The 27,617-nt window shown below is 41.1% G+C and overlaps 1 protein-coding gene across 1 annotated transcript in view; it reads left to right on the top strand.

Annotated features, from left to right (window-relative positions):
• efna4 (ephrin A4) overlaps positions 1-25,913 on the top strand; it is a 28,453-nt gene extending 2,540 nt beyond the window's left edge. Inside the window, exon 2 of the mRNA XM_008431767.2 lies at positions 25,599-25,913. Within this exon, the coding sequence (XP_008429989.1) occupies positions 25,599-25,905 (307 nt within the window). The 3' untranslated portion in view covers positions 25,906-25,913. The remainder of the gene's footprint in view (positions 1-25,598) is intronic.
• The last annotated feature ends 1,704 nt before the right edge of the window (positions 25,914-27,617 follow it).

Below are 27,617 nucleotides of genomic sequence, written 5' to 3'. Positions count from 1 at the left end.
AAAAATAGGTTTTTGATCTTAGTGGGTTTTTATCCTGGGGGAAAGAGAGGTTTAAATAAAAATTCATGTTGCATAAAATATGAATTACATGTTCTTCAATAATGTTGATGGTTCTTGCTGTGCAGTATTTTAGTGCAACTTGTTACAAAGTTCTATAGGAATAAAGTAGGCATTATAAGGAAAGTTATTTTAGTAAAACAGAAAATAAAAAATGATCCCTTTTTGTGGCCCAAAGCATATATTTGTAACTTTTATTTTTATTTACCTAAAAATCAGTCAATGTGCATTTTGTTGGTTGATTTATTTATGAACCAAAAACAGTTTTTTTTTTTTTTTTTTTTTACAAATTCTCTAAAACATTGTAACATTTTTGTTACGTCTCTAATTTTCATATACATACAGAGGATCTAAACATAATTCCAGAGGCAAAAAATGTCTTTCCTGAGGCTTGTTGGTCATTGCTGCAGTTCTTATCTTGTGCGTTAGAGCCAGCCGGCGTTTCTATCCAGGCAAGTAAAACCCAGAACTGCAAATTGGGATCCAACAGAAACGTGTTTTAGGAGGAACTCTGCAAGGATTAGGAAACCCCTTCATGTCCCCCAGAGATTTGGGGATGAATGGTCACAGTCGGCGACGGTGCCACGCACACTCTGCTGCACAGCACACAATCACAATGCCATCAGGTGGAGGGTGACCCACTGTGGCAGAGAATCACTCTCATCAGCAACACCACCCAATCACAAAGCTATCAGTGGAGCAGTGATGTCCAGAACCCCCTAGACTCGCTCTCCTCTCCTCTCCCCTTCTTCTTCTTCTTCTTCATTAGTTCCCTTGTTGCATCCTGCTCTCCATTTAATTTTTTTTTTGTCTGTGCTCCCCCTCCTTTATGTCTTTCGACTCCCTCCTGCCCTGTGACGATTATTGGCAGTGTGATTAGTTGAGCTTCAGTCATTTTCCCATCCCATATTTTCTATTAGCTGCCTGCCAGCCAGCCAGGTTGTCTTGAGGCCTGTAAATGCAGTGAGGCAGAGGGGAGAGGAGCACAGGAACACGGGTTCTATGGCCTTTTGTGCCTCTGTGCTGCACTGCAGGACTCAAAGCCCCAAAAATATCCACTTTTTGGACTTCAGTTAAAAGAGTCGAATGTTGTTTAAATGTTTAACATTGTGATATTCGTAGTAATATTAGCTGTTTTTATTAGCCGTTTGTTAGACTTTTTTTTAAAATCATTGTTCAACTAATATGTTTAAACAGATTAATCCCTTCTTATTCAATTCAGTTAATTATCTGATCGACGCAAGGTTGCAGAGTGACTACAGCAGAGCATCTAGTTGCTTTGCAGTCTTATTTCCCTCAGGAGAGGGTGGAGGGAATGGCAAGCCAAATATTGATTCAGGACAGAATAGTTTTGGATTTGCATTCATGTTTCTGTCAAACATTTCTTGAAAATAAATGCATAAATTCTGTCCCACCTGCTTGGTGTCCAAGTGTTAAATAGAACTTATCAAAAATATTGGATCACAATTATTGTTACACTAAAGCCTAGACTTTAGTGCAGCAAGAAAAACTGAAAAAACATTATAGCATTTTATCTTTTTTTTTTTTTTTTTCCCAAGATCTCATCCCACCCATGGAAATAGCTGCTTATTTTAGTACTGACAATAACTTATGAAGCACATGCTAACTTTAGCGTTGTGTGTAGTGAACAGTTAGTCAGTTGAGGTATTCTCACTGTTCTGTCAGGCTTTTTCGATGAGTCAGTGTAGCTCATGTCAATGTTTCTTTTTGCATTAAGTACCTAAAATGTAACCACACAAAAACAGTTAAGTAGCAAGTGCTTCGCTAAAACGTGCGAACGTATTTGTCAGCCTGCCCTTCAAGGAGTAATTAGTACTTGACTAATTACCCTTTGACTCATCGACATAAAAGGGCATCTAAAAAAACACTTTGTTACATCAAAAATATTATTCTAAACACTAATACAGGGTGTTAACCATGTAACCATTACCCTCGTATCTCAGAAATCTGAGCTTGAAATGCTAGAAAGACTTCTGATTTATGTAAAACAAAATTGTCATCTTCATGTCTTGAGAGCTTTTATCACCACAAAGCACAGTCCTATATTTTTGGCTTTTAGTATCAAAAAGCAAATGTTAACATTAGCAGCATTAGCATTTAGACACTTAAAGAATTCTTAGAGTGCAAAATATTTCTTTGTAAAAACTTCATCTCACATTTACCTATTTATTTCTTCTTTAACTTTTAGATTAATCTGGCAAAGAAGCAGGGCAACTCAATAATATTTAAAAAATAGAAACGGTGTACCTGGACTTAAGCATTTCCAATCTCACATTATTGGCTCATAATTATAGTTTGATTTGATTTAGCAATATTATTGATTTTAAAACTAGATATAGCTTCGTGACACAGTTCAATTTCAACATTGATGGCAGAGTTTTTTTTAAATGAGACAATATAAAAAAAAACAGTAAAATTGCTACTACCTTTGCAATGAGAACAAGCAGAAGACAACTGAGGCATCATTAGCCGCTAATAACTGTAAGACATTGAATTTCTGTTCCTAAAAACATAGAAATCCTCACGTTTATTACCTGAGCATACAAAAACTTGATGTTTTTTTGTTGTTGTTAAGCAGTGTGGCATTTTAATATTGCAAGATGTTGTGCCACATCTGTAGGAACAGACCCTTCAGTTTTTTTGTCAACAACAAGCTAACTGCAGCAGTTAACGGCTAGTCATTGTTTTCCCAAAGTGCTTACAAATTATTTGTGTCTTGATTACCTAAAATGCTGCCAGATCAATAGTTTAACAATGATGGGGGTGGACTTATTCAGTATTGACATAATCAGTCTTTATGATAATTCTTTAATACAAAGCTACAACATGTCAAGGGCAAAAGCACTTATCTGTGGCACATAATGGCAGCTTAGATTGGTATAGCTATAAGACGGTGCTTTACAGAACAGACTTTAGTTTGACAATTGCATAACTTGTTCACTAATGAACTATTAAAATTTCAAACATCTTTAAACATACTGGCACAGAACAAACACTGACCGAACACACACAGGTTACAAAATAAGATCATGTTAGGTGACCGTCGATTGTTGGAGGACATGCTCTCTTTAGTGTGGTTGACGGGAGACGGTCTCTCGCTGCCACCATTCCTTCGACATCTAGATTTATGGTTTTAATGAAGCGGGGGCAGTGGAGTGGAGACAGAGGAGCCTCGGCGCTCTGCCCTTTGCTTGCTAATATGCCTGTAACAAAGGCTCAGTAAAACACTTTTAACGGGCGCACATTTAGCACCCTCCTGATTGAAAAATGGAGCTCTGAAATGGAAGTGATGGGGGTCAGCGGCCAACGCTGTGGGATCAGATACCCTGGCCTCCATCTTTGTGGTGCTCAAGTGTTCCCCCCTCTTTTATGATTTCTTTTTTTTCTTTTTATGAAGAGAGTTTACGATCGCGCCTGGTTTTACAGCTGTGCCTCCTTCAGAGCAATAGTCTCTTATTAGATGAGAAATTATTATATACTTCCTGGAGCAGTTAAAGGTCAGTAAAATTATATAACCACACTTCACAGAGTATTTGTGAGTGCGGGCAATATTTGTTACCTCTCTCCTGAGCAAGAAGCTCCAACACTTTTATAATAGTATTCATACTTCTCTTGTAGCACCTCGGTGTCCTTTAAAACCTGTTGAGTCAAACACTTTGACCAGCCATTTTGCTGATGCAGCTGTGTCTTTTTTTCTTCGTTTGTTCTATCTTTGGACCTACATTCATCCTTATAAAATCCACTCAGGAATCTGTCGGAAAGTTTACTCAAAGCACCAAAACTTCACCTATTGAATTACTCTAGCGAGATATGATTTTGGAGATGCTGTGTATGAGCGTCGTCCCATACATCTGTTAACGAGAACAAATGTTACCCTCATCTGAACCAAAAATAAGCCACTTCAATTCCTCGTTCTTTGGCTTATTATTTTTCCTGTTCTCTTCATTCTTGGATTCCTCAAAAGAGGTGAGCTTCTTGCACAATTTTTTTATTTTCTTTTTACTTCATTTGTTGTTTTATTCTTTGCATTTCTTCTTTGAATGTTTGCTGCTTTTCTTGAAAGGTGAATTTATTACTTTCCCCAAGATCCTCATAACTGAAGTCACAAAGAGTCATGGTTTTAATATTCAACTTCCAAAACATCACTATATTTTCTTTTTCTGGCTCACTCAACTTCAGAGTGCACTATTAATAGGCAAGTGGGTATTTTGTCCATATGATCTTTTTACTAACTCCCAGCGGAAAAAGCTGAATGCTAAATGCATTTAATCATAGCAGGTGAGGCACATCTGTTTAGGATTTAGCCTAAGGAGGTCAATGCCTTGTATCAAGGTCTACATAATTATTAGGTAGATTCTTTTCTTTAAGTGAAATGGACCAAAAAAAAAGTCTTTTTGGGTTGCAGCTCTGTTTAAATTGTGAAGATATCGGGGTGTGATCACGGAACCTTTGTCACATTTTGTTATAAAATAGTTAACAGGGTCGCAAAAAAGTGCATTACAGAAAAAAAAAAGACGCCAATTTGAGGAGAATCAATCATGAATCTACCAGGAATTATCTTCCAGTTCTGTCATATTTCATCACTGCAAACTACCTGGAGCACCTAGAAGTACGAGATGTTCAGATCTCAGAGACATGCCCAAGGTGAGAAAGAAACTAAACCACCGTAAGATAAGCTGGTTGGACCTTTTCAGGTGAAAGATTATCTTAAAATCTTCTTCCAGTTTTTAGATCTTTCAAAAATGACTGATTTTTTTTTTTTTGTAGGACAATGCTCCAGCAGATGCATCCAACTACTCCTTCCAGCGGCTATAGCCAGTAAGGCATGAAAAGCTTCTGACATGACTCCCTTCCTCACCTAACCTGAACCCAACTGAGGACTTGTGGACAGTTTCTAAATGGGAGGTTTCCAGTGAAGGAAAACTTGCATCTATAGTGATGCCCAGCAGTAATGGTTCTTTTTTTTTAATTTAAAAATAACTTGTATTTAGGAGAGACTTCCTTTAAAGTATTCGCCAGAAGAATCTCAGCTTGAACATTGTCAGCTCTCCCATCACATTACTAACCACGTTGGGAAACCGGCATTCCCTGGGCTTAATCTTCCAAACACCAGATGAAGAAACAAGTACTTTGGAAATGGGATGAAACAGATTATTTAGCATGTACTGGCATAGCAAGAATAATATAACATGCTTTTCCCAGTAGTTTCCCCACTTGAACCCATTTTTCAAGTTTGGACATAATCCTTAAAGTGAAAAAAAAAAAAAAAAAAAAAAGCAGCTGCTCCCCATGAGCCCCCTCTTTCTTTCTGCATCTATCCGTCCGTCATCCCTTAGACAAACTCCGAGCTGGAGCTGTGAGCCAGTGGAGCATGTTTAAACAGTGCAACCAACAGTTGTATTGGTTTTTCTGCATCTTTATTGAAAGAGGCCCTCGTAAGTCTCCCGTGTAATCTCTGCTGTGTTTAGGCGTTGTTTCTCTCTGCCTGCTCTCATGAATGATCTGCTTTAAATACCAAAGTAAATCACGTCTCGCATACCGCACCTTCATCGCGCACACGCATGCACGCGCACATCCCGATCCGGTCAGTGTTGCGAGCAGCAGACAAAAACATGCCGCACGCCGAAGTGAAGGCAGACGGCGTTTGTAATCATGTCTTGGCAGGAGGAGATCCTTTTATTTTTCTTTTCTTTTTTTTTTTTTTTGCTTAATCACGTTGCAGTCATTATTGAGCATCCATCGCTCCTCCGTTGCACGGGTGGGCTTAAGTGAAAGTATTTTTCATACTGTCTGCTATCTCCCTTCTCTGTGTCTGTCTCTACTAATCTCTGTCTTCCCCTGGTAAATGATTAACATGGAGAACCTGGCTGAACTATAATCAACAAACCCACAGTGAGGTAATTACACTTTATTCCCTGTCCTGCTAACAAAGCAATTTCTCTTCCCTCGTCCGCCTCCTCCGCTCTGCCCCCCCCCCCCTCTCCTCATCTGTCATGTAGCTGTATCAGTGTCTCTCTCTTCCTTTTTTTACCCCGTTTCTCTCCATTGTCTCAGTAACGGCTGTGCTGCGACCTGTGTAGATTCAGAGATGCATTTGCGTACATTGTCTGTCTTTTGTAAGCATGCCTTGTCTGTTTGTTTGTGGATTTGGGTGTATTATCTCTGAGTGAGTGAGTATGCTTTGTTTGCACCCTTGAGCTGCTTCATCTCCATCAGGAAACAATGCGGGGCAGTGATTTTTTTTTTTTTTTTTGGCGGCTTGTAAAAAGCTTGAGAATTGACATTTGGTAGCATTGTTGTCGGCTGAAGTTCGTTTCAAGAGGAACAATAGCTCAGTCAGAGGTGTGTTTGTAAGAGAGAGAGAGTGTGTGTGCTTTTGGACCACTTGCTCGTTTGGGTAAAAGGGGAAAGTCTTTGTTTCCTTGATAAATAGTTGGAGCTGTGATTAATTTTCGAAATGTACCTGCCAAGCATCAGAAACACTCAAATTCTGCTAGAATCTTTTTCATCATCCTTCCTTTTCGAGTTCTCAAACTTCTCTCCTCCTCAGAGCAAGCTGTGAAAGTGGCTTTTGCTGAGAAAATTCCTCTTCCAGCCGGCGGTGCACGGCTGTGAGAACATTTACCAACCACTGCGCTGGCCTCTCATCTACATGGGTTATTGTTTTGTTTCCACTTGCTAGTTGATTTTAGGTGCGACTTAAGTGTTCAAGGAAAAGGTGGATTGTTGCCTTTGGATGCCTCTGCTTGTATTTGTTATAAACGCGGGGCATGTATTAGAAAGGGCATTGTGCATTCAGTGTTGTTGCTTGTTACTGATAAGGTATGGACTGGAATAAGATTCCCACAGTATGAGACCCTTGAGTAAAAATGTCCCAGTTTATTTTGTTTACACAGAATCTTAAGATAAAAATGTACAACTTGTTGCTATTTTTTTAAAGCAAGAATATCGAAACGCCTGCTAGTGTCAAGTTTCTTGCTTCTACACTGTTTTTAATCGCTTTTGATTTGGATAAAAAGACATGCATATTTCTCCTGCAGCTTATCTCAATAAGCTATAATGTTATCTAAATAAATGACTCATTTCACTAAATGAATTCAAAAAGTGACACTTGTATAGATTCGTTAAACACAGAGTGATTATAAGCCGTGTTCCAGTTGTGAATGTTCCCTAAACTAAATGGACTTTGCTTCACAAACCTCACAAGGCTGCACTTTTCTCTGTTGCTGTCCCATATGATTGTTTTTCCTTCTCCTCAACTTTCCAATTGGCTTGCAGTTTTTGTGAACAGAACTTGTACCTCGTCCTCCTTGGTGGGGAGTATCAATGCTGGACAACCGAAATATGGATATTCATTAGCAACAAGTCATATTAAGCAAAGGCAGGATAAATAAATACTTGGTCTGTTTGAAATGAAAATGTGATTGAACAGATTGCACCTTCACAAACACCCTCTAAACCTTTACAGTAGTTCTCAACTAAATGTGTAGAAGATCTTTTGCCATTCTGCTTTTTTTTTTTTTTTTTTTTTTTTTACAAATAACACACCAGCTGATATTAGCTGATTGATTAGCTGGGCTGTCTGTTTAGGTAGCCAGCTTGCGGTCAGCTGCTTAACACTCAACTGCTTGTAAGTGGCCAACAGGTTTAAAATGATTTTACCCTTCTAAGACTTATGGGTGGAGCTCATACGATTTTTTTTTTCTCAAATGAAAGATTTGAAGATGCATTTCTTTCTTGTAAGTCAGTGATTATGTCGGTGATTTCTTTTAGCCAGCTGACCTGTGGTGCTCAGCAACAAGTGGGGGAGTGGCAGCATTTGATAGAGCTGGAAAGAACTCGGGGTGCCATTTCACATTTCCTGGCATCTTTTTAGAGCTTACACCTTAGGAATATTTTTGTTTGAAGATTTTTGCAGTTGATATAACTTGATATCAGCCTGTGATTATGTTTGCTTCTCTCTGTGGTGCGCATCAGTATGTGACCTGTATTCCTCCATTCTCCTGGCAAGTGATATATTACACCCCAGAATGCATGCAACAGGAAAATATTGGTTGCACAATAAAAAATTATCTTTCCGGCTGAAGGTAACACCGAGATGCCTGAGCACGGGAAGAGTCGGGGCATACTGTATTGAAAATGAGGTTTGAGGCAGAGGCCTGGCGGCGGTGAGGACGTCTGTATTAAAATGGATCAGATAGTCACAGTGCAGCTCCGAGCAGACATGGTGTAGAGCCATGAAAGGACGGCCGCCTCTCTCCCCCTGGTCAGGATATTTAGTCAATCGATACCAATTTACCAGCCAGATATTATCGTCGCCTCCTCGCATTATCACCAGACTGCATATGGACCCCTCGCGTTCCCAATTTCTCTCTCCACGTCTGCCCGTTTCTCTGTGTACACACGTGCATCAATATTAGGGCGCATTAAAGTGTAATAAGTTGCATCGTGCGAATGTCTCCGAGTGAGCCGGAACAGCTGCGAAATGAAATGAGGTGCGCTGTTGGCACGGCGCAGCCCGTTTGGCACAAAATGGCTGCTGTGCCGCGTGCGTGTGAAGAGGGAGGTTATGGCGGTTTAAGAGCTGCCGGCGAACGCAAAGCGTGAGCGTATTCATTCATTCATTCATTCATTCATCCACGGCTCACAATGAACTGTCATTGTTACTGGTGTCAAGCGAGCTGTGTACTCATTTGATACAAAAATATTTGGTACAAAACAAGCAATTAAACTCGGGGGGGAGAGGGCAAAGGATGCTTAGACGAGAAATGTGGGAAACGCTGTCAATCTAATCCAGGATAAACCGCAACAATGTGACGCTTATTTAGCCAACACGAAGGTTGTAGAATTTCTCTCACACGTGTGTGCACGCAGAAGTTGCGCTCGCGCTTTTTTTGCGTGGTCTCGCACGATGCTCTTCCACTCAGCTCAGAAATCCTACCAGAAAGGCAGCCTGGGAATTCCCAGAGACGGAAATTGAATTAGTATTGAGCCAGGCAGAGCAAAAGGCTGTAGCAGGAGCCTGGATTATTGTACAAGACAAGGTTCTGACTGCCGGAAGGACACAGAGACATCATACCTCCACTGATGACGGGTGCTAAGGGGCAGAAACTTGTCTTTCGTTTTTGTGAATCCTTTTTTTTTTTTTTTTTCTCCCAGAAACCATGCCTGATCTGGATCTCTGTTTTCTGTAAAATTAAAAGTAATTATGGTGAAATAAGTTACTCTTTGTGGCTTCTAACTAAATGATTCTTGCCACATGGATGTTCGTTATGCACAGATTAGGCGTTTTGTTTATCTAAGTTTGTTGTGATCATAGCATTGCCTCCTGCATGGAGAATAGAAGCGACATTTTAAATACAGACTATAGGACTTTACTGCTTTTGGTCTTATGAGCCAAAAAGTTTCTTAAAATGACGAGGAGGTTTCAAGTTCCCCTTCATTAACTTAAATTTCAACTTAAAATTCAAAGTGGCACATGAAATGTGCCAGTATTAGATTTTTACAGTATGGTACTGTTAAATAAAAACATCACTTTCACTATATCATGGGATTCACAAAAAAACAAAATAGAAATTGTCCAACATTATCTGATTTTAGTAACTTAAGCTAAAACCACCTGGCTTTAGCTTGAGTTACTAAGCTTACTATCTTCAGTTTGCTTTTATACCGCAAACTGAAGATTTAAAACTTTGATAAGAGAAATAGGTGCCACTCGTTCCATTTTCATACTACGGCTATCTGTGCTTTTAACAGCTGAAAATGTTTCCATACAGTCAAATTTGTGTTTTCTTGTGAGTGAAGATAAAGTCTTAAGAACCCTTTATTTTGCACAGTCAGCTGACCATCAGTTGCAGGACAGGCGTGGTAGGAAGCACTCTTACTTCATAAAACCGGGAGAACTCAATCTCTTTCTCTGGCATCACATTAAAAGCCCTGGGAAATGTAGAGACATGAAAGTATAATGTTAAGCTATTGCAGGTTTGAAACAAAGTTTTTAAAATGGTAATTGGTCCCTGCAGTATCACAGAGCAATGACAAATTATGATAATGTATTCTGCCTTGGGATTTTACAGTAAAAGATAAACGTAGATAATTTAAAGTAAAGTTATGTTTAGGTTGCACTCCTTAAAGAAAAAAAAAGCTTCAAAAATAAAAAGGCAAATCTGCATGAAGTGTTTTTCTTTGACCTGCAGAGCTCATCACTTTCTACTTCACTTATTGATTTGGATCTCATTACATCCTCCGTTGGCCATAAATCTGTTCGTGTCTGACCACACGTCATGCTTTGTACACTTTGCACTACAGCGTCTTTACTGAGTTTGCGGGAAATGCATTAGTGGCAGTAAACTTTTCAGAAAAAAACTTTGCACACTAGTAAACCTGCAAGAAAGCGGTTTATATGTAGACTGGAATAGTAGGAATGTCAACTTTTATCCAGGTCTTGACAAATACTCAAGAATATGGAAAACAGTGTGTTAAACAATATTTGAATTTCTAAATGCATCAGAAATTATATATTTAATATATATAATTTTTATATATATTATTTGTGTATTGTTTTCTCCATCTGTCCATCCATTAACCTTGTCCAATCCCAACCGTGCAGCCAGCTTTTTGTCCATAGGTCATTCGTCCATCTATCCAAGTTATCCATTTATTAGTCATCTCTAAAAAAAGAAATTCCTTCTGTCGAGGAATTTTTGCAGTTTCTGTTTTTAAATCTTGCACCAACACAGAAATATCCCCCATAAAATTCAGTGTAAAATATGTGAGAACCCTGGATATGGCCAAAACAATTGTAAATTTATTTGTCTACTGTATTTTTTCAAGAGCATAAAGTAAACTTCTAGAAATGTTAGAAATTTTGATTGTTTTTTTTTTTTCTTGTGGGAGAACAAAAGCTAATATTTTGGCTCTGCCTCCCAGAAGTATAATGCAACACAGCCTACTTTCAGCCCACAGTGATGCACAGCACACAGATTTTTGCCTCATTTTGTTTTGTTTTTTTATTTTGCACTGAGACACCCGTACCACACACACACACACACACACACACACACACTCACCACACAAATGAACAGACATGCTGCCTCACTGCCTCGTATTTTTTAAGCCCCCAGAGAAAGTAGAAACATTAGACCCACAGTGGAGGAAGTGAGAGATGAAGAATGTGTTAAGGAGAGGATGGTGGAGAAAGAGTCAACAGATTTCAACTCCCCAAACGGCAAAGGAAGGGCCCCCAGGGACGAAGGGATGGGAGAGGCTGAGAGGAGAGAAGAGGGGGTGTCGGAAAGCATTACAGTAACCGTCAGAGTAAAGGAGTGAGGGGCGAACCCTTCCTCCACCTCACAGTTCATGACGCAGGCTCGCGTACAGGTGTCGTAGAGAGAGGCGCACGTGATGCCGATGGTACCTTCGGCCTGCCTGCGAACACACGTGGCTGCTCAGACTCTGGGGAGAGCCCATGGAGGAACCACACTTCATTTAGAGCTGACGGCGCTTTCCTGGCTTGGCAAAGCGGTGGAGTCACATGACTTTAAAAAAAGAACAAGAGACCGACTGTATCAGAAGCCCATTTAAGCTCGCAAGAAAACAGATTCAAGATGGTGCTTTGGTAGATCAAGATGTGAAATGTTTCTTTTCACTTAAAAAAAATAAAAATGCACAATTTAATCCAAGCTTCTTGATGATCTGTTTTTTTTCTCCCCGTTTTATCTTTTTCCATTTAAATATTTTTAGGCTGCTATGCAGCAAATTGAGTTGTTTTACTCGATTTCTGAGCGGACATTGTTTGTTGTTTTCACCCACTGCTTTCTCTGATGTCATACAAACAACCACAGTTAACAATTTTACAAGGGAATACTTTTAATAATCATTTGCCAACTTCTTAATTTTCTTATTGGTGCCATGGTTGAAGATTTTTGGTAATGTTAAATTAAGTGTGTAACAAGATATTTTGACATGATCACATGATGATTGGATGATTCTTTTTTTTTTTAACAAAGTTATTATTATTCCATCTGAACTGTGTTTAGATATTCCACATGCATCTAGACGAAAATTAATATATATTTAAAGTCTAAAAGTGAAAGCGTTTTTTTTTTTTTTTTACACTTATTAGAAGTTTTAATGTTTGTTTTTAGTTGAGGCTTATCACAAGCTCAAAAGTAAAATTACGGGTGAAACCTTTTAAGAAGGGAACACACACACTGGGAGCACTGCCGCGCATCGCCGCCATTAACAAGCATCAGACGACATGAAACTATTTTAGACTAATCACAACAAATCAGATAACTGTCATTTACAGTCTGACAGGATCCAGAGCAGAAGTTGATTTGTTTTTTTTTTTTATTCTTGCTGAATGGAAATGGAGAAAAATGGCCTTGTGCCAATCTGCACAGCTATGACCTTATAGCAGGAGAACTCATGAATCTCAATGCTCCTGCATTCGGTTGCAGATGGAGTCGTTGTGTGCAGCGGTCTTCTCAAAACACCAGAGCGGTCGCTTGATGTTTGAGAATGGAGAGTTCATCTAAAACACTCAAGTGACAAAAGCCTCGTCATGAAATCTCCACTCATTAATGTTTTAAAGCATATTTCCAGATGTTTGGAGAACAGAAAGTTATAGACAGGTTTTTTTTTTTTTTTTTAAAAGATGCTTGCCTCAGATTTACAACAGATCTTTTGTCATTAATTGGAGCAAAAAACAGTCCTACATACCTTACCTCCTATGTGGTAATCTTTTAATTTTTTTGGGTCATTGTGGTTCATTACCTAAAACGTTGAGCAGTCATCTCTAATCCCAAATTAATCAGTTAATCCTGTCTGCACCTCTCCTCATGACCCTCACCACTTCCTTCCTTTCTACTCCTAAATCCATCCAGCAGTCGCCCCCCCTCCTCCTTCCCGTCTTATTGTGTCTGAACCTTTCATCCGTGTTGAGGAACTTTTGCCTCAACTGGCCTCTCCAAGAAAACCAGCAGGCCAACCAGAAGGAACAGAAATTTATTTTAAAGCACAACCTCAAACTAACGTTGTCGTCGTTCATTATTTGTTTTTGTATAAAATCATCAACTTTCCTAGAACGGAACAACAGAAAATGATTTGTCGTTCCCCTTTTGATTTCTGTTCGTATTCACGAGGTGCGGGTTGGTACAGCCCTGCGTGACTAGAACGGGCGAAAGTTGGATGCCTTGAGGGGGAATTAAGTGGACCTTCCATACACCAGACACGCAGAGCGATATGACTCTCAACCGATGTGATGGAAAAAGATGGAGACCATGGATCCGCTGCGAAGAGGGTGGGAGAGGGGAAGCAGGCAGTTTAGACTCCTGGGATCCTAAGGCAGTGACCGTGAAAGTGCTTAGATAAACATAGAGAGAGAGAGAGGCTGAGGGGAGGGAGGTGGAAGGAGAGGGTGGTACGGTGCAGGCACACAAACCGGAGAAGGAAATGAGACTTGAGGTAGATGGGGAGTAAAACCAAGAATAGAAGTTTTTAAGTAAGTTGACCAAGACTAAAGCGCTGAAAGTGGCAAGCTTCCCCTATTTACTGCTCAACTCTTCTTCAGCGGCCTCTGCTTCTCCTCTCCTCTCCTCTCCCTCCCACACTTTAAATTATTCAGGCCAGTTGGATGTATTTGAGCTTGTCTCCTAGACATGTTTTGTACGTGTGTGTTTGACTGACAAACGGCAGGACAGCCTCTAGCCCACCAACCACCCAATCCTGGCTGAACAACCGCCGCAAAATCAGAGCCGGGAGGGGGAAGCGAGGGGGGTAATGCTCACCTGAGATTACAAAGACAAGTGTACGCTGCCTATCCAGCATCGACCTTAACATCGTGGGTAACAAGACAAAAAAATGGTATACACAAATTGGATAGAGGTTTCACCGTCAGGAGGCTGACCTAGTTTGAAAATGATGGATTTTCAAAGCCAGGTCTGATTTATTGGCTGAGTGTATATGCTTTGTAAGTGCCCTTTTCAAAGTAGTGTGTGCGTATGTGTGTGTTTTAAAGGCTTTATGTTTCTGTGTTCCTCTTAACCTACTTAAACAGGTGGGCTGACAGACTTGGGCCACTGATCAGCTCAGGTTAATGCAGTTAAAAGTGTAGAATATATGTCTTAAAGTGAGCTCCAGAGGGAGGAGATGGAAAATTAATAGTGCCAAAAAGTCCAAATTGTACAATGTCAAAAGAATTATTCATAAGAGATGAACAGAGAAATTCTCACAGCAATAATTTGCGTCTTTAAAAAAAAAAAGTTTAGCTTAATCAGCCCAAACTGATGAGGAAAATTAAAAAAAAAATAAATCTTTTTTTCTTTTTTTCTTTTGATCAATGAACAGATCTTACCTACCTGCTACTAGACCCTGGGAAAAACAACACTCTTGGTGTGAAGACAAAAAAAGGCTTAAAAAAAGCTTAAAATGTACCTGTTCTCTCTACAGCATGTTGAGACTTAAATGTGTTTCGTTCAGGCTGTGAGAGAGAGCACAAGACTTTCATTAGATAACAGGAAGGCCAAGTGGAATGCAGACAGACTACTTTTGTCTTGATTAAAGGGAACGTTTTACTCATCTGTAGGAAATACAAAGAAACTGCTGTGCATAGATTGTGCCAAACACAGATAAAAAAAGTTGTATTTCATATCTTTTTACAAAGTAAAAGTTTAAATAGTTGGCTGCCACTTTTATGAGAAAATGTGGAACATTTTTAGGAAAATAACATAATTCCAGTAACAAAGCATGGAGGTGGATGTGTGATGGTCTGGAGCTGCTTTGCTGGTTTCTTAACTGGTTGACTTTCTGTGTTTGATGGAGCCATGAATTCTGCGTTTTTGCAAAAACTCCTGGAGGATGGTCTTCAGGCATCAGTTCTGACTTTCAGATTAAGAACGCCTGGGTTTTGCAGTCAGACAATGACTCATAAAAAAATGTCTCAAATGTTTTTGAGTGGATTATTATCAGATTGCTTGACACGTTCCAATGTTGCTGTAATTCTGTAAAGAATAGTGGGCCAAAGTTCTTCCGAGTCGTTGCCTGTTGTCAGAAATACTTCAAGTTAAGATTTAGGAAGCATTTACTTTCTGCCAAAGCGTCTGATTGATATAGATAGCTTTTTCCATTTTAATAAATAAAATGTGTTTACAAGAACAGAAACTAACTATCCAAATAATGTTGAAGTATTTCTGAAAATTCAGTTTTGTTTTATTTTAAATGAAGTCAGTCAGTGTGTTATTAAAATATCCACTCTTTTTTTTTTTCTTTCATTTGAGCCATTTATTGCAATGGAGACCTAAATGAAGGGTCTTCTAAACATCTGTGCTCTCCTCCTTAAAGTTAACATTAATTTGTCTGCAGGCTCTGAGATCTACATACATCACCATAAGGCATGTTAGTACACACACATAAGACAAATGATGTTGACGCAGTGGATCAGGTTGCCTGCCACTTTGCAGGAAAAGCTGTTTGATGGATTTTATAAATAGTTTGAATCCCTGCTTTGAAGCCACCTATCATAGCTGTCACAGTAAGATCCCCTTCCCGTCTTATAGGTTGGCCCTATCAAAGTGTGAGCGGTGAGGTACCGCTGCCGTGTTCAGGTTTACGTATACGAGCCAGGCACCTACACAAATCAGCCGCGTATTTACACAGCAGCTCCATTTAGATCGCTGAAAACATGGAGAGCACTCATTACTCTGAGGTTTAGGCTGTCCAACAGACGTGATGCAGGGGGGGAAAAAGACGAAAGGAGCAAACGATGGATGGATGGGTGGGGCATTGGCTTGGCACCAGTCCCAGCTACGGATTGGCCGTTGTCCTGGCAACGGCACATCTGACCTTATTTAGCCCCTTGTACACTCCTTGCCGAACGAGCACTTTGCTTTCGCCCTTGTACAATTCTTGTGCCACTCACGACTTCCCCATTGCTCTTCTCTCCCTTTTCACGGTGTGGCCATCTCCACTCGGAACGTCAGCTCCACGCTGCTGCCGCAGTGCTGACAGGCACGGTGAGGCAACATTTCGCCATGCACCGCTTTTCGTCAGAGAAGTGCAAAAATCCTCTTGCACTCTGGTCCATTCACTGTACGTTGGGGGCAGTAATTTCATACCTCCTTGAAAAGTTACAGGAAGGCTGTATTTTTTTTTTTAGGATTAGACTAGGCCGGACGGGGAGAGCGGTGCCTATGCATGAGGGAGCTCTGCCACGGGATGAGATGATAGCTTCTGCCGACCTAAAGCTGCAACAAAATGACTCGGATGAATTGGTTTCCGTACACGTCGGTCCTCTGGGCCTAAATCGACCAATTCTCCTCAGCTCTGTCGGCCGTAACTATCCGTCCTGTGGTGCTGCTGAGTCCCGCAGAATCCGCACACATGCCAGCTGAGCGGACCTTCTCCGTAACAGGCAGAAAATGGGGTCTGTCTTTACTTGAAGCTGGGATTCCTTTAGGCCTCAAAACAGCAGGTGCATCTATATATCTGCATGCTTTCATCCCCATCTGTTTCTGTAAATTGGTGGGGAATGTGGGTCGAGACGGCCTGCTGATCCACACAGTTTGAATAAGGAGTGGTGTGACTGGCTGGTGTCTTCTAGTCATTTAATTGAGCCTGCAGGGATAGGAAAGTGCAACCAGTCGTTTTATTGAGTTGCTATATGTATGCTGTCCTCTGCATTTATTGGCACACCTGGTAACTATGAATAAAAAGCCTTGAAGTAAATATTTTTTTCTCATTTTTTGCAGTAATGTAAAAATAATCAACATTTTTCAACCAAAGATTTTTTTTTCCTTTACCTTCTTCACCATTTTTTCACCCTGCTTGTTGGAGAGATGAGCTTCGGTCACTACTCAGCTTTCTACAATATCATCAGTTGTTTGAAAATTGCATAGCTGTTGCTCAAACCTGAGATGTAATCAACTTTACATGAATCTTACAGCCGTTCAAGAGCTATTGGACGCCTTACTTGAACTACTTGTTTTCTTGTCCCTCAAGTGTTGAACAGCGACTCCGTCACATTAAGAAATCAAATGTACACCACACTTTTCAGATTTTTAATTATGAAAGCACTACGTATCAATTTCCCTACTCTTCACAGTGATGCACTGCTTTGCGTGTTTGTGTATCACATGCAGTCCAACAGCAAAAAACTTTTCCGGGGCCTTGTAAACCCAAAACCCATTTCACTCAACACATATCGCAGAACTGATTGAAACGTGCCGATATTGTTCTCAGGACAAAAGAATTTCGTTTGACGACAGAGAGGAGGTAGAGGCTTTGCACATGTGAATGCAGGATAATGCAAATGTTTAGACGCAGAAAGGAAACGACATACAGATGGAGACGGGAGACAGTGGGACATGTTCCAAAGTTCACATGCCGACCATTCAAGTCATTCGAGTCAAGGAAATAAAAGCAAAGGGTCTGTGGTGTAAAGCTCAGAAACGCATCCTGCCGACCCTGAAGGAACCAACAAAGCACACACACACACACACACACACACACACACACACACACACACACACACACACTCTCCTGCAGTCACATTCAAAACAGGAAAGTGTAGATAAGCACTTTTCCTCATTCCTTTCTGTGATGAGGTGTTGATCATGTGTTTGTCTCCGATTTGGGTCCAAAGAGGCGGAGTCTGTACTTTGGATGTTGGGTGGAAAGAGGGGCTTACAAAAGGTTTTTTTTTTTTTTGAGCCAGCTGGAAAGGCGAGATAGTGGGGGGGCCACAGATGGTCGTGGATTGGGAGGCGACATCCTTGTTTGTGTTCGTAGAGGGGAGTAAGGATCACGACAGACACAACACTAGGTTCTAGGCTTTGGACACAGCATAGCTTTGTGTTGAAGGAAGGGGGGCACAGCTAGGTGATTTGGGGTTTAGGAGTGTGGGCTTGTCCTCATTTTGTTGTGTTTTTCACCCATGTGGAGAAGGTGTGTGTGTGTGTGTGTGTGTGTGTGTGTGTGTGTGTGTGTGTGTGTGTGTGTGTGTGTGTGTGTGTGTGTGCGTGTGTGTGCGCGTGTGTGTGTACGTGTAGGAAGAAGGAGACGGTGAGGGAAATGTTTCAGCGCTGTAATCTCCTGGAGTATAAAGCAAATGAAGCCTGTTTTCCCACTTTTTCTAACTTGTTCAGTTCCACTTTTCTTTTTCTGGCTCTGAACTCGGCTAAGCCTGTGGAGTAAGAGGAAGTTTTGCCGACCTGAAGGAAGCACTCTTCTCTCTTTGATGAACTGCCGACTTTCTCCTCCTTCCTTTATCTTTAGGCTCATTTTATCAGGAGCTCTCTCACACCTCCCCTCGGTTATTTTTGATTGTGGAAGTGCTTGCTGTCCCCACAAAAAGGCTTCCCACGTCTGGAAGCAACAGCTGCTCAGTGTTGCTACGCCTGTTTTTCTCCTCAGTCACTAAAAGGTGTTGTGGTGCAGTCATTTTGACCGGTCAGACCTCTGAGATTTGATGTGTAGACATCATCAAAGGAAGGGACCGGTGAGACTGGAATGGGTGCATTTCTTTCACCGAGCCTTTTAGTGGTTGATGTCAGTGACTGTCTGGTGGTAAACAGTCATGTCAGCTGTCTTTCTCATGATTGTGTTAGCCACTACAGGACCATAACACAACTTTTATTTTTTTATATATTATCTAAAAGCTTTAATTTGCTGTAAACCATAACCGTAGAAGTCGCCACAAACAAACCCTGGGTGTTATGAATCTATTGAATAAGTATCCTCTTCTTAAAAAATTGGGTTAACTTATGGTGGTAGCCTCAAAAATCTGCTACCAATTTTTTTTTTTCCTTCAAGACATCTCAGTAAAATTCAAGCCAAACTACCAGACTGAGTTGCTGTATAGCGTTCGGCTCTCAAACTTTGTGAAATGTGAGCATGTGCTGACTCTACTCTGGAACTATCATGATGATGGGGATAAAAAAAATAATGAGCAGCACTAATTGGAAAGCCATGAGTCATGGGAGAATATGTTGATGGCTCAACCTGCAAACGCTTCCCTGCCATCCCAAATGAGTAGCTAACAAAAAGTAAAACATTTTTTTTTTTTTTTTTTGTATGGCTGCTTTTACCATCAGCTCATTTCCACACTTGACTGCTAACGATTTGGCTAATAGGACTGCTTATGCCCTGGCAGAATTCAGTAATGGTTTCCAAACTTTTCAGCTTTCAAGCCACAAACTCATTTTGCTGCACAAACTGGTGACCCTGACTACACTCGCGCAGCCAGTCTTGCTGATTAAAGTAAACAATCACCATTAACAATTAAGTGGGTTTGAGTCAATTTGCTTCTTCATTAACTTTGACCCTCATTTTAAACCCATGACTTGTTATTGTTCCTCAGTTTTTTATTTGGTAATGCATTTGCATAATTTGTGAAGATAACTGTAAAAAAAAAAAAAAAAAAAATCCTAAAATTTGTAAATATTGAAATGTAAGTGTTGATTTTTCTCTCTGAAGATTTTATGCTCAAATTTATTTTGATTGGATGTAAATTTGGTCCCCTGTTGGGATTGGCTGGCTCTTTTTGAACTATTAGTGATTAAGACCTCTAATCAAACAAAAGTGGCCTAAATTATTAAAAATAGTTATTCTAGTCACACAACCACATTAATTTACAGTAAACAAAGTAATCTATGGATTTGACAGAAGCATATATTTCAACACCAATAATTTCTTTTAAAAGGTATGCTTTGTGTGCATCTGCTTCATTTTATCCTCTTTTAGTAAATCAGATGATCTACTGCACGCATGGCGCTCACACCTTTATATAACCATATTTGTTTTAAACTATTAGGAGTAGAACAGAAAAAGTATAGTTAGTCATACTTTTTGTTTCTTTTTGACTAAAATGAAACATTCCGTGAGAATCGTCTTTTGACTTCCACGGATAATTAACTGGTAAAAATGTGCCTCTGGTTCCACTGGTTTCCACAGATTAGCTAGCCATGAACTCACCAAACAAACTCGTTTGAATGAGTTGAGATGTTATTGTTATGCAGGTTTGACATGTTGTTTTTTTTAATGATGATGACATGCGGGGATTAATCAACGCCACATCAAAACTACTAATGCCACTAACAATAGCCTTGTTTTGTCTTCTGAGATTAATGTCTCACCTTTTGTTAATTCTTCTTTTACACAGTGATCTTCGTTTGTTTCCAGTAAAAGGAGGGTAGAAATGAAACCCAGCTCCAAATATTAAAGAGAGCACATAGATCCACCCATGTGACTACAAGTGTTTTTAGGACCCACCGCAGAGTTGGTAGTTCATCCAGCCAAGGAAAGTACGACCACAGAGCGCTGTGCCCAGCCAGCGTAGTGAGCAGAGTTAGCGGTCGCCCTGCTGCGACTGACCACAGAAGAACTGCGACTCGACCAAGCGTCCTGGCCTCCTCCTATCGCTGAAAGGAACCAGAAACCAGTCACATGGCTAACAAAGAAGCGTATTAAAACGGTCGCAGTCGTAATGGCAGGAAGTGTAATTGGGTTTTTCAGCATTTTTATTGTAGTATAATTTTTTTATTTTATTTTTTTTCTCCCAGATATTTATGTGCTGTGTATTGGGGCATATGCAGCTGCTGTGCATAGTTGAGAATCTGTTCTGTATTCCTGAGGCCGTGTTGCAAGATTGTTGCTCCTTTAATTATTCTCTCATATTAAAGGATCAAAGGTCTCTGCCACAGTCATCCCCCTGCATTTCATTAAAACCGCACGTACACACTCGTGGCCGTGTGTGTGTGTGCGCGTGTGTGTGTGCCGCTCGGCAACATGGGGACACATCTGCAGGATATTGGCTTTGCGGAGTTCCTGGATTTGTATGGCAGTGTTCAGTGATTATTAAGGGATAGATGTTGGCATTTCTACTGAAGACCCAAGCTTGTTATTTTGGCTTCAGCTCCTTATCAACCGTGAGCTTGCAACAGTCTTCGGTGCAGTGGCAGAAGGGATGAAGTGTGTCCTGCGGATGTTTGTGCGAGTTTCTATTTTACCCCTCTGCCTTTGCTCTGGCAAACTGCACGTAACCAGTACCTCTTTGCCACATCCAGAGGATTCTCCCTTTGCCAGGCTGCACCAGCACGCCCCTCCCCGACACCCACAGCCTCTCAAAGCTTCTCCCATGATGCCCCTCTGCTGTCACGGCTGTGTCGCTTGGAGTCTGCCAGGAGGAGGAGGGTGCCGAGTGTAATTAGGGCGTTCCCAGGCCTACCAGGTCCAGAGAGGAGGAAGAGGAAAGAAGGAAGGAAGGAAAGGGAAGAGAGAGGAAAGAGAGGGATGACAGGTTGACATGAGTACAGCACACACCGACTCTGTAATTGCTGGCGTGCATATGGCGCGGGCTGAGGGTGGAGGCTTGTGGGAGGTAGGGGGTCAGGTAATATAAGAATGTGCAGTCTCTGAAAGCAACAGATGGAGAATGAGTGCATGTCACCCAAAGTGGGGGGGAGGGAGGGCAAGACGAGGGAGTAGACAGAGTAGAGAGGAAGAAGAGAGTGAGAGGTGGGATTCAGAGAGGGGTTTTTAGGTGAGGGGTGGGAGAGAGGAGAGCCTGAAGAGAGAATCTTGAAGTGAGTGACATGTATAGCAGAGAGTGCAGCATATTGACACAGCACGGGCCTATTATTGAATGCACACACACACACATAGTTCAACAGAAAACCTTTCTCTGCCTGAGGTGTCTTAAAAAGCTCCACAGGTGGTTAGAAGAGGAAAAGATTGTCTTTGTATTTATGCACCAGAGTGGGTGTCTACATTGGCTTACAGGTTTTTCTGTTCGTCTTGCCACAAAAATCAAGCACCTTTTGTGCTGTAATTAGTGCAGACAGGTAATGGAGCTATTGAACAGGCGTCGACGTCTACTCACACAAGCACACACACGGAGTCAGAAGCGGTATTGACCAGGCAAAGCCGCTTTTGTGGGTCCTGAGCGAGGAATCCTGATCGATCGGGTCCTGTCTTTTTTGATGGATCATCAATTTCCACATGGTGGCAGGAAGTGGCCTCTGTAAGGCTCGTCTCTGGGATCTCACTCATCCCAAACACACACACTTTAACACACATTAGGGCTGAGGGGTGATGCTGTATATGTCAGGGTATTCAAAGTGGGAAAGATATTGCTTTGAACACTGAAACTTAATCTTACTGTAAATAAGTATCTCAAAAAACATTGAACTTATCCAACAGGACTCATACAGATTCCCCTTTATATCAGATTTCTGACCAACACATGCAATCTAATCGCTTTGGAAATGTCTTCAGTAGACGCAGATGATTGCAGAAGATGATGTGTTATTTTTACCAGTCATGACCCAAGCTGCAGGACGAGAGACGGGTACTCGCCTCTCTGACGGGCTAAAATACAAACATAATGTAGCATAATGCAAATTTTCCAACTCGAGCTCCGACAGCCATGAGACCTGACTGCAGCTCACAGTGTGGGACTGTAGCCTTTTAAAGAATCCGTTTCTCTCGTATCAAACATTTTATTCTCATTCTGGAATGCTAGTATTATTACAATCAGATGTATCTGACTCTTCAAAATAAAATAACTGGCTGCTTGATTTATTAAAATAAATTACTGGTTCTATTTCTATGTTTTTATTGAATGTTAATAGTTTCAAATGTCTGACATAATGTTGTACAAAAGATAAAGATATGAAATATTCATAAGTGAATTAGGTCACGGCATAATGTTTGTTTCCGTACGGTGCAGCAGTATGCCTTTAATGAAACGATGCCGATTTCATTTTCAGAGACGGAGTCTCTCTGGGAGCTTGACGTGGATTCGAGAAACATGACTCGTGAACATATCCGACTCTAAAGCAAGCTTGCATGATGGTCCTTCTGCTCCATGATTCTACTGAGATATTCGAAACAAGTTTCAGGAGGGAGAAACCTTCATCTCTTTCAGCTTTTTTTTTTTTAGCCATGGTCCCAGAGAGTCTCGTGTCATTTCTCCTCTCATTGCTCCATCCATCTTTGATACACTGTAAACGTACTGGACCATCTCAGACTCCTGCTTCCCTTCATATCTATCCGCTCCACTTCTGCTTTCATCAGTTGCTCCGAGTATCTCTTCCTGCTGCTGCTATGCACTCATTTTTCCGTGCTGCTTATTCTTTTGCTCTCTTCTTTGTTCGCCTACTTAACTTAAGAGCGATCTGCTGTGCACCACATCTCTTCCACCCCCCAAACTCTACGCTCGTCTTCCCTCCCATGTTCCTCTTCAGTGAGCCCCAGCACTCCTCTTCCTCTCTCCTCCGGTCTGTCACCCCTCTATAAAGACTCCCACTGACGGACCTGAACCTTCTGCTCGAGCCACATTCTGCCCCTCATTCTTCTCTCTTGCTGCTCCATGAGAAGAGGAGGCCAATTAAAGTCCGTCTTCTCTCCTCCTCCATGCCGTTGTTCTGCGCGCTGAGTGTCTGCACTCAGACTCTCTGGGGTCACTAATTAAAACGCTTTCTTTTCTCTTTACTCCACTTTATTCACCTATTCATCCAACTTTTTCCTTTGCCATAGTTTGTCTCTTTACAGCTCTTCATCCGTCTCCTGTCACAAGTCTCGAATTTCTAATTCCTGTCGGAAAATTTTGGAATTGTACTTAGAAATTTTCCGAATCTACATATTTACAGAAAAAGGGGACAGAAAAAAGAAAAAGTGTGGGTCTCTCATTCCAGTATGTAGTATCTTTCATCTTTTCTTACTTGTGTCCTTCCACAAGTACATTCTTTGAGCCCACCTTTCTTTACTTGTACCCTGCAACTCTTCCATTCTAGTATCCTTTAACTATTCCATCCTCGTCTTCCTCTGTCTGTCTTTTATTTCTTGCCTTTAATTCTTTCCTCCTACCTTCTCTTGTGGTTTTCTTTATTTACTTCCTAGTGTAGTTTCCCTCTTTTGTCCCGTGTCCTTCCCTTTATGCCTTATGTCTTGCTCTTTCTTGCCTTCCTGTACTTCCTACTGTCCTTACACACTTTCTTGTCTCTTTACTTCACTAATTCATTCCTGGTGTTCTTCCTTCCTTGCATACTTCCTAATATGCTTTCCACTGGCCTTCTTTGGTCCCTTTTGCCTTTGTCCTTTGCCCCTCACATGTCCTTACTTCCAAGCTTTTTCCTTGTCCTTTGAATTTCTATTCTTTTTTTCATTCTGCTTTTTCATTCTTTATTTTGTTACTTTTTCATTTTTTTCATGAGTCTTTCCTTCCATCATTCACTCCTTGTCCTTAGTGTCCTTTCCAGTGCTTTACTTTGTCCCTTATTTTTTTATTCCAACTCCTTTCTTTTACTATGAGTTCCTCCAGTTTTTCTGTCCTACAAAATTTCTTTGTCCTTCCATCCATCCTTCTTTATGACCTTCCATGCACCCTTTCACTGCCGCCATCCTTGCGTCTTTTCTTCCTTTTTTCATTTCTTACCTCCTTCCTTTTCCTCAAAATTTTCCTTCCTTTTCTCCCTTCCTCCATCCTTTTATCATTTCGTATGCCCTTCCTGTCTTTGGTTTTTGCAGTTAATATTTTTTTCTGCCTTGTGTAGCTCTTCATATGAAATTGTAATATTAAAGATAAATTAACTTGCGCCGTCATCATACATTGCACTTACCATGAAAACATTTTCCTCCTGTGGATTAAACACAAGCATACAAGCAAACAACTGCCAGAGCAAGACGGCTACATGCGCACGTGTCGCCATCGCCATTGTGTTGACACAATCCACTGTTTGTGGTGAAATGAGTGAAATTGGCAGACAGCTCTGGAAATTAGAGTCTGGAAAAGTCTGGAGTTTTTCCATGAAGACATGTAGAAACCCTGTTGTTGTTGTTTTTTCTTCTCCACAGCTGTTCACAGTATTTAATAACATATTTACATGTATTCCTACCCCTCCCCTCCTGTTTCTTATATTACTTTGTACATGGGTAGCTCTTTATACTCAAGCTGACAGGAAGTCAGAACCCTCAGTCTGAAGGAGCATACATTATGCAGCTCCTCTGTTCTAATGATGCTGTCTTGTCCAAAGTTGTTGTTGTGCCAAAAGCTAGTCAGCCTTGACTGACTCCACTGTGTACGTGCACGCACATTTTTATTTAGGTCCGTGCACGGCAGTGTGTGCTTGCCTCGCATTGTAGAAGGTGAAAAGGGAGCGAGTGGAGTTTATTTCACACTCGTCTCCCCTCAGTGGTGTAATTAGCATACGGAAAATAGTTTTTCCTCGTATATCTACCAGAGCAGCTCTCCCTCGCTGGTTTGGGAATAAAAATGGAGTTGTGAATACGTAAAATTCCCCCAAAATTTTATATAAAAATGTTGTTTTTTTTTTGTTTGTTTTTTTATGCGTGCCAAACTTTTCCTTTATCGTCCGCATTTATTACGTTATTGACGAACAATCGGTCTTCTGAAATTACGCATGTTCCTCCAGGCACCACTCGTGTTTAATCACCACTGCTGTCTTCAATCACTCTGTAATTGTTCTGTGAAATATTAATGTCCCCGTCGTTCTTTCTTCCAGGTTGACAGCGGGAGATCTGTCTGTCCAGTTGAATCTCAATGATTACCTGGACATCTACTGCCCCAGCTACCCCAACTCGGGGAGTTTGGTTCCGGAGCAGCCGGAGACTCTGGTCCTCTACCTGGTGGAGGAGGAGGCTTTCAAAGGCTGCGTGGAAACAAAAAAGGCCGTCAAGAGGTGGGAATGCAACACCCCGTTTGCTCCGTTTGGACCGGTCCGCTTCTCTGAAAAGATCCAAAGGTTCACCCCGTTCTCGCTTGGCTTTGAGTTTCTGCCAGGGAGACACTACTACTACAGCTGTAAGTAGAGGGGTTGGTGGCGGGAAGAGGGTCTCATGTTGTCACGTTAACTTAAACGGTTGACGTTTCTGAAAGAGAATTGTGCTTGAAAATATGTGTTCCCTTTAAACTGTTTTTCCTTTTATGTCCCACAACCTTAGGTAAATAAATTATTACTTTTTAATTGTTTTAGAGCTAAAAGTACTGAAATGTGTGCTATTCATTTGTTTGCAAACCCACTTTGACTGTATTTACAACTGCTAATCTTTTGGGGTTTCATCAAAACCATCACCAATTACCCTGCATATTTTAGGTCTTTCTTTCTGACTTTTCTTTTTCTGCTTTTATGTCATAACTCCTATTTTTTTCTTGTATTTCATGTTTTGTTTTGTTTTTTTACTCTATTTGTGCGGAGAGCACTTTAAAAATTATCCTTTGCAGAAAAGAAGACGTATAACTCTATTCAGCTCTGATCAGCTTCCCTTTACCGATAAAACTGTAGATGGTTTAATACTATCACTGTTCAGTTTGCATCTTCTGACATCAACCCATCATGGTGTGATTGGAATTTTTATAAGATCTGGAGCTGGAAAACTGCAGTTTATGTCATTTACATTTTATATAAATTCTCACTGAGTGACATGAATGTGATGTTTTCCTAAATCTGCAGGAAGTCACACCTGATGGTTTCTCCACAACATCCTTCTTGTCTCCCCTCACTTATTTATAATCTTGTGAAGTAAGGGGGAGAAAGGAGATGCACAAGTCATTCCAGTGGCTGCAAAATGTTTGTTTTTTTTTGGGGGTGAAAAACTTAGAAAAAGGAGGAGGAGTACATAAGACAGCAATGCAGGTCCTGACAGAGTCAGAAAAATGCCCATGGCATGGATGGGTAACAAACAATGAAGCAGAGGGAGGGGAGAGTGAAAAAGAAAGATGGCAATCAATACGAGACGATGGCAGCGGAGGAACGAAAACAAGGAGAGAAAAGTGATAGAAGACGAGAGGGAAACTCAGAGCTGTGATGTTACTGTAATGGAGGAGTGGAAAAGGGATGAGAAGAATCCACCTTGGAGAGAGAGAAACAGAAGTACAACAAAAGCATTGGAGAAGAGGGACGAAGGAAGAGAGAGAATCTTTACATAAATTACTGTTGGGTTCACAGGACAATGGTGTATTGTGAAGGCATGAGAGAGCGGCTTCACACACACACACATACACACACACACATACATGCACACTGGGCCATTGTCGGTGTTCATGCCAGTTCATAGAAAAGCAACAATAGGCCCCCCCGCCCCCCTGGTCAGGCTGCAGCAGGCTCAGGGCGATTGTGTGCGTTTTGTCCACATCAAAGATAAGGCGTAAAGTTGGTCCAAATGTCTGGCTCTGGGGTTTTTGCTCATAATGGCTCCGCAGCCCTGAAGCTGCATAATGGGGTTAGCCTGGGAGGACAGTACAATGATATTAGAGACACTAATGGCATTAGTTTGTTCAGTCTGAGCTGATCTCAGCCCTTCTGTGCCAAAAGACTGACACTTTTACAGCCCAATGTCACAGTTTCCATTGAGTTGACAGAAACCCACAAGTTCTCCATGTCTGGGTCACCAAAAAACAGGAAACAGCTTGAGGTCCTCTGCTGGTCAGCTGTCCGCTGCATCGATCGACTTCAGAGAACAGTAAGAACAGCAAGGGAGCTCAGTTCACTGAATGGTCAAATTGGTTTGTACGTGTGTATATA

This window comes from Poecilia reticulata, linkage group LG16 (genome assembly GCF_000633615.1).
Source record: "Poecilia reticulata strain Guanapo linkage group LG16, Guppy_female_1.0+MT, whole genome shotgun sequence".
In the NCBI taxonomy this organism is placed as follows: domain Eukaryota; kingdom Metazoa; phylum Chordata; class Actinopteri; order Cyprinodontiformes; family Poeciliidae; genus Poecilia; species Poecilia reticulata.
The sequence above is the reverse complement of the archived record's forward strand: the minus strand, read 5'-3'. Positions and strand labels throughout refer to the sequence as shown.